The sequence below is a fragment of the Paralichthys olivaceus genome, chromosome 11, assembly GCF_024713975.1.
Source record: "Paralichthys olivaceus isolate ysfri-2021 chromosome 11, ASM2471397v2, whole genome shotgun sequence".
Classification (NCBI taxonomy): Eukaryota; Metazoa; Chordata; class Actinopteri; order Pleuronectiformes; family Paralichthyidae; genus Paralichthys; species Paralichthys olivaceus.
In genome coordinates, this window is record NC_091103.1 from 8829701 (window position 1) to 8842630 (window position 12930).

Here is a 12930-nt window from a genome sequence, read left to right on the forward strand (position 1 = left end):
CTACTAGAATAAGCAGTGGGATGGATTATCTGAGTCCTTTTTAATGTTATTCTCAAATAGTTTCTTTAAAAAAAAAACAAAAACACAAATGTCAGGAAATATCAAAAAGTCCGAAATATTCATCATTTGGCCACAGTGACTATGGGTACAAAGTTTAGTGGCATCCGATCAGATCTTCCAGCCTAGACCGAAGTGATTCAATGATGAATGTTGCAATTCCCAGAGCCAATGCGGCTGTAATTAATTCATGTGTGGTTTTACAACACAAGACAAACAGGGCTTTGTTTTATATGTGGACCTGGAACATAACATGAAAAACAGAATGCCCCTTTTTTAAACATTTAAAGGGCAAACCCTGGAAAACTTGTTAGTAAGCACTGAGTGCATTTGGGCCTTTTATGGCGTCTTGCATCATGGCTCCCTGAGTGAGTGACTATGAATCTAATTTACCCCCTGATAAAAATTGAAAACTAATGAATACTACAACTTTGGTCTTGAATACTAATGTGGTCTTTATCCGTTCCCAAGGAAGGCGGCTGACGGATGGCACAGAATTCAGTGCTGCCCATAGAATCTGAAAAAGAGGCAAGGGTGCCAAATGGGAGGAGGGGGTAAAACTGCACTTTTTTGTTTTGTGAATGTCTGTGTTATTTGTAGCTATAGAGGCCAAGTTGCTCCTATTCTCATTCTAATTGGAAGGGCACCCTCCCCTGTTTCTCCCATGGAAGCCTTTTCGTTGTGTGTGGAGCCGAGCCTCCCAGCCTCGCACTCCACCACAGACAGCCAGGCTGAGATCCAGAGAGAGAGAGAGAGAGAGAGAGGAGAGAGGGATGGAGGGAGGGAGGAGTCTAGTTCAGGAGCTCTATCCCCTCACTGTGTCTGCTATGTGAGTGGTTGAGCATGAGAGAGAGAGAGAGAGAGAGAAGGAGGAGGGGGGCAAGTGAGGGGCTGAGGAGACTGAGCATGGATGGGCGACGGGAAACCGTGTGAGCTGGAGAGAAACAGTGAGTCTGTGTGCGCTCCAGAGTCAGCAGCAAGCGAAGGCGCACAAAGTCCACCGGCTCCCCGTCAACAAGACAGCGTGTGAGGCAGAGCCCACCACTGGCAACTCCGAAGAGTGACACAGAGAGTGAAGAGCCACAGAAGAGGAGGAGGAGAAGAGGCAGAGGAGGACCGGAGACAGACTACCAACCCTCCACTGGCAAAAGGAGACATCACTGAGGGACTGTAGCATCCTTAACCCCCCACCCACCCCCCCAATCCACAACAGCACAGAGGGGCACTGTCTCATCTCGTGCATGTGTCTGTGCCTGCCAACTTCGGTTTCACACTCGCCAACAGTTTTTTGTAGGTTTTGCCCTCTCCACCCCCCAGTCATGATCTCTTGGGTCCTCCTGCTCCTGTGGATCTCCGGACACGGTGAGTTTTCCCACGTTAAAGTTGCTCATTCATCCCATTCTGGCGCGCTTGTGTTGGATTGCTGTGTGTGACATGCTGGGTGGGAAGTGTGTCTCAGGATTCATCTCTTGTTGTGATGTCTGCGCTTGTGCTACCACGCTACATGTTTCTGTTTTTTAAACTGTGTATAATATGGCTCTCTGTCTTGACGCAAAAGAGGGGAAAGTCAGTGTGGCTGTTCGGTGGGGGGTTACGCAGCTGCTGAAAAGCCCTGCACTTTTTCCCTGTCTGTAGTTTGTCATCGCTTTCAGAGCAGACAAGTTAAATACTTCCTTTGTGGGTTTCATATTCCTGTCACACACACACAAAGCCCTCTATCCTCTATCTATAGTCCAGTTCAGTCAAGCGTCCACTCCTGAGTCACATTGTTTAGAAATGACAGCCCTTCCCCATTGAGTCTTAACCATGGGGGATCCGGTCAAAAGAAAAAGGGGCGAAAAAGTTAACAGTCAAATGCTTCAGACTCATGAATAAAGTCTGGCATCTCCGGACCCGAGGACAGTGTCTCCTGTTGTTATTTTTATTCCTTGACAGCCTATTTGTGGACAGAATGAGGATGGATTAGTTGTTTCCCCAGCTTGCCACCAGGTGGTTGTCTTTGGAAAACAATGGAAGTGAGTAAAGTGCAGCCTGAACTCTCTGTGGCGTCTGTGTGATATACGGACGCACACAGGGCTGAATCAGACAGTGGATGTTTGTCATTCCTGTTCCGAAGCAAGCCGCCTGGTTTACGCTCTGAGGGTCAGGGTCAATGACACAGCAGCCACCTCTCCTCAAAGTTTGACCCTGTCACACTGGACTATGTCCTAAGGAGGGCACTGACTGAATGAATATTTGGGTGTGTGTTTCTTTGTGTGTGTGTGTGTGTAGCAGTAGTTTCCCAGAGGGATTTGTAACCTTTTGTTGAGGAACAGCTCAGAAAAGGCTAAACCCAGCCTCCTCCAATTATAGATCTCAGTTTGTTCACACGTTGCGTGGAAATTGACAGCTCAAAGTCGGCATCATGCTGCAAACACAGCGGCGGCAAATGAAACTTGGTAAACAAGATCATTTTCTAAGGGACTGAATTGAGCTGTTCCACATGTTGATTTATAGCCCATAACAAACCGTAAAAGAAAGGACAAAAAAAGAAATGCCGCTCATCAAGTGCAACAATTTACTGTGATTAAATGTTTCTGCTGACTCATTTTTCTTGTGGAAACAGAGGGAAAATAATTATATCAGGACAGACCAATTTGCAACTGACTGGAGTGATGAAGCTTTTAATTCCCTCTCAGGATTTCCTGCACTTTTAAGAGTTGTAGATCTCTGCCAGGGACATTGTGAGAGGGACTGTCTGTTTTTTTTTGCCATTGTGTGACACAAGCAAATTGACCCAGAAAGTGGACAGGACAGTGGATGCTGTCTCTGTAGGTCATGAGATCTTTTGCAGGACAGTTACAGGGCATCAGACTTGGTACTTAAGATGCTGTAATTGTCCCTGCTGTTGCTGCTTTGCTGTATCACATCCTCGCTAGTTTCTCTGTCAAGATTTTCTGTACCATCTGTGCTTATTCTGATGCTCAGTCATTAGTTTCTTCTCCTCCTCTCTGCTTCACATCTTCTCAGTTTGTGTACCACAACTCTGTGTGTGTGTGCACTGTTCTGCAATTCCATTTCTTGCAAGTGTATAGCCTGAAGTACATCCCAGTTAAATAGCACATTGGATTTATTGACAGCACACTTTGTTTGGGACTTTTACTCTGTAACTGTCACAATTTCAGTCACATACCATCACAGGCTTTGCTCCTGTTCTGGGAACAACTAACATCATATTTCAGATAGCGCCAACGAGAACAAGCCGATTGCAACGACGGGAATGAGATGAGATTGCTGTGCATTTCAGCACAGTGGGTTATTACCATAAAGTAAAATACTACTTCCCCCTGCCAGGTAAACAGGGGATAACAACCTACCTTGTCTATGCATGCCTCTAGGGAGACAAAAGTGCTTCCCTGTAGCTTACTGTTGTTGTACAAATTACGGCTCTGTTTATGTGCCGAGCCGGTGTCAGCAGAAAGCTGCGGAAAACAATCTCATTTTTATGAACAAGGGGACAGAGGGGAATTGTGGCCATGGTAGTCGTATACTTAGACACAGCTGTCCTGTGAGAGAGCGCGCGGGAAGAAAGAGAGCGTGAAAATAAGAGAATGAGCAAGAGGGAGAAAGGAGTCTGTCCATCCCGACTGTGTTGTTACAGCATGTAGGGCACCTTTTCTTTCACTGTCACCTTTCCTGGCAGTGACAGATGACACAGCACCAGTCAAGAGAATGTTTGAGACAGTCTCCGAGAACATATTCACCTCAGGCCAAACTCGTACAGGACCCGGTCCATCTTCTCGCAGCGCCGCCTCACCGTTTCCCCCACCTATCCAGTCGATAGTCCAACAGCGCTGGTGTTGGCTCGTGGGCTCTTGATTTCAGTCCTCACCTTGCAGCGACACATCTCTCCCTCCCTGTCTCTGTAACCATCCTTCTTTTGCTCCCTGTCTTTTTCTTTTTTCTCTTTTTTGCCTTTTTGCTGTGAGAGGCAGTGTGATTGAGAACCCTAGCCTCTGTCGGGAAAAGGGTGAAATACGTGACAGCATTATGTTCCAATGGAGGAAGGGCAGCTTAAGAACAGTCTTATACTGAATGTGCCAGACTCTGAAGAATATGTGCTAGAGAAAAATCTCACATTGGCAATGTTAAGTGTACGAGCTCAGTCCCTTTCTCTCTGCCTCTTTTCTTCTCTGCTTTTCTTTCTCTGAGTGACACCTGGTGAAATTTATACACAAACTGTCTGGGATGAAGTGTTTTTCTTGCTTCACATTGTTTGGAAAATTATATCTTCTACTTGGGCTGTCTTTGGCTCAAGGTTCGCCCACAAGGGGCAGTGTCGCTGCACAGGAATAAAATCCCAATCTTCTTAAAAATCTCCTGCCGCCTCCCAACCCCTCATATATCTCGTGTTGGAACTCCTGATTTTGCTGCCCAGCCAGACTAAGCTTTTTCTCAGTCCTGGAAAGCTCGTCTTAGTACCCCCAGCAGCCCCTATTTCATTTACTGCTGTCTGACGACTCTAAATCCGCTTTTCATGGGCAGCCGGCTTTGATACATATTTCTCCACCAAAGTATAATTAAATGTCTTTCCATGTCATGTTTGGATGTGTGGATTTTTTATGGATGGCGAAATCATTCTCACTTCTCCAAAGAAAGGGGGAAAAAAGAGAGAAAGAAATACAGCCCATTACACTGCACAACACTACTCAAACAGAAATGGCAATTTTCAGCCTCATTATTATGAATAGTTATTTGTAAGCAAGACTTGTATGTCTAATGCACGGATTATGACCACAATATTTCAGAGGTAATTAATTGATTTATCCCCATTCTATCTGGATGCAAAATGTAATACACCATATTTCTTGCATGCTGTCATAAGCCATGCTGTTCCAGGACTTATATTTTCAACACAAGTAGCATGACTAGGAGCTGCCTGTATTCTAATGGAAGTCTGGCAATTAATAGGCATATGGCATAGTGACCTGTTCATGCGACTTTCCCAGTCGCTGTGCATTACTGCTGTATTGAGTAAGACCAACCTTGTCTGGATCATGTTATGCAAACAAAGTGAGTGACGGATGATGTCATCAGCCCATGATGGGGCCCAGTGGCATGCAGTTTGTTTTCTTGTTTGTGCTGCATGTCCCATCAAGGCTGGCCAGCTTAAGTCACCTCAGCCGCTGTGACCCCTGCTCATTTCTGTGCCACGATAGATTAAACCCACTGTAATCCCTCTGAGCCGAGTGCCCGGTTGGATATTTATGGTAATAAGTAAACATATGAATAAATAATCGGAGAGGCTGCCTCTGGACAGCTGGAACTTGTAAGTCCCAATGTTTGTCAGTGCTTGTGGAATTAAGAGAGATCCTACTTCTAAGAAAAATTAAAAATCCGTTTTTGCAAAGACATGTATTTGGTTGGTGCCATGACACAAAACAGTGAGTTTAGTTGTTGGCTGTACAGATGTTTGATATAAATATAACAATCAATCACTAATTGTAGAGTTAATGATGATATGAAATGATGGGCATCTGTTTGTGGTAAAACCTCAATGCTCATGTTTTATTTATAGGCTATACAAAATAAAACTGTAGAATCTTCGTATACCCCAGTAACCACAGTCTGGATGAAAGCCTCGTCTTGAGTCTTTGAGGATTCAGGTCAGCCAGGGAAAGAAGCATGATTAGTTTGGAGTCCTCTTGGAAACCCAGGCAATGATCTGCTTCCTCTCATGCAGTCAGTCAACAAAATCAAGCTGTTTACTGTTGGGCTTCATTATGCATCCAGAAGACCCTCTCCCCAGCCCCAACAGTTTTCTTTAGCACCAACCAATCAGCTCCCCCAGCTTCCCCCCACCTCCAGCCCCTCATCTCCTCTCGCTCTCTGAGACTCCGCCGTTGGATCTCATTCCTCGGGGATGAATTTATCCAGATTGGAGCACTCAGCAAAAGGGCATTATCCCGGATTACATGTCTGTTGGGCGGCGGTGTTAACTTATTCAACCAGATGCTGTTGTGATCACTGGGTCACCTGTGATGGCAGGGTTAGCAGCTGCACTTCTTCATTCAACTCTTTATTGTTGCATTTCCTTCCCACTGAGACGCTATCTTTGAACTACACAACAGGGATAATGGTGCAGGAATGCTGTTAAATGTATGGGTGTGTGTGGATGCCCTCACTATCCCCAGTCAGGATTTTATTTGGTGACAGATTAAAGGATGGATTAATGGCCTCTAAATTGCAGTTTAATGCACAGGAAACAACAGGCTAAAGCATCCAAGAGCGGCCCCATAGGGCTGTGTGTGTTCTGTTGTGGGGGTGTTTTAAGTTGAGAAGTTGTGGATCACACTGTGTTATTTTTCCTTGGAGAGGAGAAAGCATTGCCACAGCTGGGATGAAAGAAAAATGTTGATGCTTTTTTACCCCGACTGTGTCTTTTCTCTGCTAATCTTGTCTCTATCAAGGCCAGATTTTGATTGATAGGACTCTTTTAACTTGCTGCTGGGTTCTGTCATTGCTTGTACAACACAGGTGCTCTACAAGGTGGGTTCAGACATCGTAGCTAACAAGAAGAATTTTGTTCCTTTCTTGTCAAATCCCTGCTTTGCAAGTCGAAGGCATTAAGAAGCCTTTTGTTCAAGACAGTCACACTGAGGAAATGTTTAACTTAAACGTTCATTGTGTCTCACATTCAGCCTTAACATACCCTAACCCCCTTTTTTTTTAAACTGAATGAAAGCTGTCATCACAGGGCCGAGGGGGCTGCATTTTTCATATGCGTTTGCCCGTTCCAGGAGGCATGCTGCAGAGAAGCATTGAGTTGAGACGGAGGCACTCGCACACTCATAATTCAAAACGCACAAAAGAAAGATCTATAAATACACAGCTCTGCTTTTGTTAGCTGTGGTTTTCTAGAATTGCAGTGATCGGTACAGTACAGTGTTGTTTTGAATGGGCGACACCGCTGTGACTTATGTAAAAAGTAGTGAAAGAAATATCCTCTTATCCATCATCATAATGCAAGCAACATCCAATACTTTAGTTATTTCTATTCTGCTTTAAAATCGTAAATTAATGTTATTACAGTCAATGAAGTAAGATTATGTTAAGCTTACGTTCAAGTTTCAAATGAACCCTAAAAGTTTGTAATAGATAAATCCATTATCATTCATGTGGCAAAAAAACCAAAAAAAATTCAAATAGAACAACACATTTCCTTTCTTCAGAAGAACCTATCAGTGCTAGGTAGGAGTAGGGTTATATACCTACATTCACAGAACTGATTAATCAATGATATATTTGATGCGTCACAGAAGCAACAACGATACATTCTCAATCATCTCTGCAGTAGTTTGCATGTGAACAAAGTTAAAGATTGCAGCTTTCATATGAAGATGAAATTGATGCAAGATGAGATTCTGCAAATAACACAAAATAAGTCAAGCAGAGTCATTTGTATGTAACAATTCTATAAAAAACAACATCCCTGTATAGATTGATTGCCTTTGCCCTACTCTCTCTGTCCCATTTTTTCTTTAGGATGCTGCTATCTTTTCAGATCTGCAGCTATAAGCTGAAAGCCTTGTCGCAGTACAACACTGCAACTGGTATCAGGATATATGCCCCACTATTGCTTGAAACATTTGTGATTAAACCAGGCAGCCAATGCATCCACATGATTGTGAAAGGCTGTGTTAGCAGAGAGGCGAGAAGATGTATGTGGTGCTTCAGCAGAGGAGGCACTTGAAGAATTGGGTTGCTGATCTGATAACGACTTCCTAGTGTTTGGCGGGAAGTTTCTGGCACAGCTCAATATTACACCTGGATGAACTCACCCTCTTCTCTTCTCCCCTGTTGTTGTTTTTTTTCTTCCCCCATCTTTTTCCCTGTTTCTCCCTGTCCCAAACCTGTCATGCCAAAGAGTCATGACAATGTTTTTTCATGCTGCACACTTCACATACATTCTGTATGTGTGGTGTCTGTGTCACGACAATGACGGCTTTAAGCAATGAATGGCAAATCATCCTTTTGACTTTTGCAAGCAGAATCTGAAGAGTAAAAACTCCTCAGCTGTGGATGAGTGTGGATCTGTCTCTACCGTTACAGATGTATGTTTTGTAAACAACAATGGCATTAGATAGCATGTACTGTACATCCATTTGCAAGCAGAACTTGAGGCTGTCTGGACTCCAGTATACTAAATTCCACTCTTGGGAAACAGCAGTGATGTGCCTCTGGCATTCCCCCCTGTCGTGTATGTGTATTTGCATTGTAAATACACACGTCAAAAGTTTGCTCAGCAGTGCTAAATGGATATTGTGGCAATCGCAAATTTGAATGTGACTTGAACCTCTTTCATTGTTGGGCCTTCAAGGGGCATTATCAACAAAAGTCTGCTGACACAATTGGACCTACAATCAACAAGAGAAAAGAAACTTTTGATTTAGCACAGAGCAGAGACCCTAAAAACCACTTCCTCGTAAAACCACAGCCATAAACATTCGCAGCAGTATCTTGTAAGACACAAAGTAGGGTCCAAATCACGTCCAGCCATAGCCCGAACCCTCACCTGTCTCAGGATGGATGGGAATCTGTCTAAACAGGAAGGGGGACCCATCTGCAAGAGTGAATAAACATGAGCTTGCTGATTGGTCTGATTTCCAGGCTGCTAAATGGAAGGGCTTGAAAGCCTCTATTTTAATTAACAGATAGGAAAACAGTTCTCTCTATGGTCCCAGACACCAATGGTGAGAGGCATGGCTTTTGAAAGGCTATTTGATTTGGCCCTGATACCAAAAGATGTTTTATTCAGCAAAGCACATCAAACACTATAGTAGCGCAAACTGGCTCGAGATCCAAGCCAAAACTTTTGAAACCTGCCAAGGGAGGAATGTGCAGCTTTGTGAATGAAAAATGTCTAATGCCGCTACCCTCCCCCAACACTCCCATATACTATGTAGATGTGTTTTCTTTTTTTTCTTTTTTCACCAGATGCCAAATGAGGCTTTGGGCCACCTGCCTGTCCCACTAAGACAATTGAGCAATTGGGGGAAAAAAGGGCCATTCACTAGTGGAGATTGCACTGTTAGCATAGGAGCCAAAAGAACTGCAGAAACTGCCCTGCACACCACCCCTCCCCCACGAAAAACTCTTTCAGGACCGCTAATGATGGCACTGTGCCAACTCCTTTCGTTCCTATTTGTATGTTTGTTAAGGGAAATGCAGACGCAGTTGACCCCAGTCTAAGGAAACCTGTGACACGGGGGCTTGGTTTGATAGATGTTGATAGAAAATCCCAGACTAAGTCAGTGAGAGGCCTGTGGTTCTGTGTGTTTACAAGGCAAAGCTTCATCTGGTTGAACCATTATACAGAAAGACATCCATTGAACACACGCACGCACAAAAACACACAGACACACACATTCATTATCCTAACTTGCATTATCAAAGTACAATAACGGGTAAGAAACCCTGGAGTATGTAAGCACTAGGGGCTGAACAGTATTACTGGGTTCTATAACATTTTAAGAGTAAAGGTTTGTATTGATCCTCAAACATTAATATATCCTCATATAAGAAAATAGTTGTATTGATTCTAAGCCTGTGCTTCTGATGTTTCTTTAATATGGTTCTGCTGGGATTCATTCTGCCCACTTTAATACATGACCTATTTTTAAACGCAATAATAATGTGGAGTCACACGCAGGTTCAGCTGAAGGCAGTCCCTAGATTTATTTCACTTTCATGTGTTTCTGCCACACAGCACCTTTCAGTGCCTTTGTGCCTCTTCGATAACAAGTCCTGTCTCTTATCAGCTTGGCTTCCTAAACCGATGTCGGAAACCTGACAGAGTAAACAAAGTATATTAATGTATAATTAATATTTTTAGTGGCCACTCCAATATTCACTTTGCTGATTTGGAGGTGGAAGAGCTCTTGTCGCGCTCTCTGATTTTTATTTTGCTTCATCAAGTGCAGTTTAATATGGTGGAGGCTAGTCTGGGCATTAAAAAATGCTAATGCACATTGGGGAGTTTAAATGATTTGCCGTCCTTTCAAATCTGTTGGCAGGGGTTTCAATCTGGCTGGTGCCCTGAGGGAATTCACAGTGGTCATTGCTCAATCCCTAGGTTACGTTAGAGCAAATCACAAAGGAGCACAGAAGTCATTTCACTTTCCCACTTTCCTTTGGCCATTGCCCAATGCAAAATGGCAGGAGGACTGGCTCACAATACTGGGCAGGGCAAACCCCTCTCCTCCCTCCATCTCTAACCTTTTAAACCTGATTTAATCAAATCAAAATACCACAGCGCAGACCCATTTGAGACAACCTGAAGACAAACAGTTGAAGAGGAGGCTGAAGGCCTTGGGTGAACCAAGGGCAAGGCCATCCATTACTTCCTGGGCAACGAAGAGCACAGGGACACAGAAAATGCCTGCGGTGCATGATGATGAACAGACTCCACATCAGAGATTGGATTAGTGTGGCATGAGAGAGAGCCCTAAAAGCCATGCGCAGTTTATTGAAACCTTATCTAAAGTGATAATGTTACAAGAGAAAGGGGCCACGTAATGACAGATGAGTGGACAGCACCCTGTGAAGAACGAACATCGGACGAGAATGCGTTTGGTGGATAGGCAGGTCCACCATGGTCAACTTCTCATCTTCTTTAAGAGCAGGAAGTAGGAACAGTAAATGCACTGTCATCATCACAGGTACAGCTAGTTTAGAGAGGCTCAGATGAGCTGCAATTTAGATCCCATTTCATCACTGATAACCATGAGGCATTTTTGGGAAAATGCCAGTGGTGTTATTGTCAAGATTTGTAGTCTCCCTGAAAGCACTTATCTCTGCTGCCATTCGATATGTGATATATGAAATTTATATTTGATCATGCTTTTTTTTTTTATATGTCAAATACTTTTTCAAGGGGATGTGTGGACTGAAATGTTTGCTATACTGAAGCACGGGAAGAATATATAGAGAAATAATACAAAAACATAGCGTGCATCTCAAGGGTTTTATGAAGTCGTTTTGGAAGCGCAAAGTAGCATTTATGTAAAAATCCTGCTTTCGTCTTGTCCAGGATGACGAGAGGATTTTCTCGCTGCTGAAAGGCAATGTTATTTAATAGCCGAGAGCTGATGGTAATGACAACACAATGCCTTCCAAGGTAAACACAAATATCTAGTGCTTTGGAAAAGAAGTGAGCAGGAATAGAGAACAACAAAGAAAAAAGAAAGAAAGAAAGAAATATCAAAAGGAAGAGCATTCTTGTCACAAATTAAAAGATATCTGCGTCTTGCAGCCCTAATCCTTAATGCCAGTGTATTTGTTGTCTGAGTAGAGTATTTGTGCCTGTGTGCGAACAAGCACAAATGTGATTATTCCCCGCTTTCGTTGTATGCTAATTTTATTACTTCACATTGTTTGCCTATCTTCCTCTAAACAGCATTGGTTCAACCTACCACTCACTGGTTTTTCAAAGGACTCCGCTGTTTGTTTTCGACAGGGGTAGAATTTTAACAGAAGAGATTTGTATTATTGTTCTTAAAAAATACCCCAGTGTGACTTTTAGCTTATGTTTTGTTGATGAGAGAAGTTAATGCCTCTGTCCCAAAACTGTGTGACACGCTCACAGCAGGGCATTAAAAATGCAGAGGGGCATCTAAAGACGATGGCGGCAGCTCAGTGGGATGTTCAGAGGTGTCACCAATCCCCTCATCACCTTCAGTGCACGGCCCCTAAACTTTCCCCAGGTTACGGCCATTAATTATTAACAAGGCTTTCATTAAAAGATGCAATTTGCTCCGACCCAGCTGTACACACTCCAACACGGCTTCATTTGAAACATCTATTTCATAAATTTATGTTGGATCTCCTGCAGCCCTAAGAGTCTTCTCCACATGGGTGTGCTCCACATTGAGTGGAGAGTTAATGGCTTGGAGTCTACTGTCAGTCTTCATCTGCAAGCTCCCTGTAATGGCTTAATGCCTCATATTTCTCTTCTATGTTTTTTTGCCTTGCATGTCACATAGTTAGTGTAATGGATAAATATATGATTTTATGGAGGGATAAAGCAAAAATAGTAGCTATAAGTGAGTAAAAAATGTTGAAACCATTATGATTGATCAATACTAATGCACTTTGCAAATGTAGAAATAATGATATAACGGTTCTGCAGCATTAGCTCAAGGACAATTCTTAAAAAGAGAATGTAGAGTGGGTCTGGGAATTGGTACTGTTGTTGTTTACTCCAAAGCAGACATCTTTTAGCTTTTCCCACAGCTCTGATCCTTTTGATCATCACCTCCATATTGGATATAAAATGGCAAACCAACTTCTCTGGAATACAAGTGAGTACTGTGACTCTTTGAAGGCTGCCAAACAAGCGACTTTCATCTCCAAAAACCACCAGCCACCTTGTACTAAAGGAGAACAGGACAGAATGAGAGAGAAAGGCAGCATCCAAGGCTTGGGAATGAAGATTGTGGGGTCCTCTTTGTGATCGCATTTCCTCAAAGGCCTCCTGCGAGGGAAATGACATGTACCTCACACAGATAGCTGGGCATCTGTCAAACATCGAAATAGGTTGAAAACAATAAAGAGCCAATATTTGATTCCATTTAGCAGGCCAAGCAGAATATTGACTTTTGAAAACCCATGCCAGTTCTTTCGATCCTTACAGAGAGGACAAACTAAAATGTAAAGACAATTACATTAAAGCAGGTCAAGCCTCCTTCATACGTCTGCGTAGGTGTCTGAAATCTCGCCACAAATACGCTATGGCATTGTTGTTTAATTGATATTTTCTGTCAGCGGTTATAAAATGACAGTGTTCACGGGATTTACAACATGCATCAAGGTAATTTGAACAACAAAGTACAT

The 12930-nt window shown here is 43.2% G+C and overlaps 1 protein-coding gene across 8 annotated transcripts in view; it reads left to right on the top strand.

The window, feature by feature from the left end:
• The first annotated feature begins 889 nt into the window (after positions 1–889).
• The window catches only part of kirrel3b (kirre like nephrin family adhesion molecule 3b), a 159516-nt gene continuing 147475 nt past the window's right edge, over positions 890–12930 (top strand). For 7 of the 8 annotated variants that reach the window (XM_069534407.1, XM_069534408.1, XM_069534410.1 and 4 more), the window contains exon 1: positions 890–1419. In XM_069534407.1, the coding sequence (XP_069390508.1) occupies positions 1299–1419 (121 nt within the window). In that variant the 5' untranslated portion in view covers positions 890–1298. The remainder of the gene's footprint in view (positions 1420–12930) is intronic. The other variant, XM_069534414.1, reaches the window with a different exon arrangement.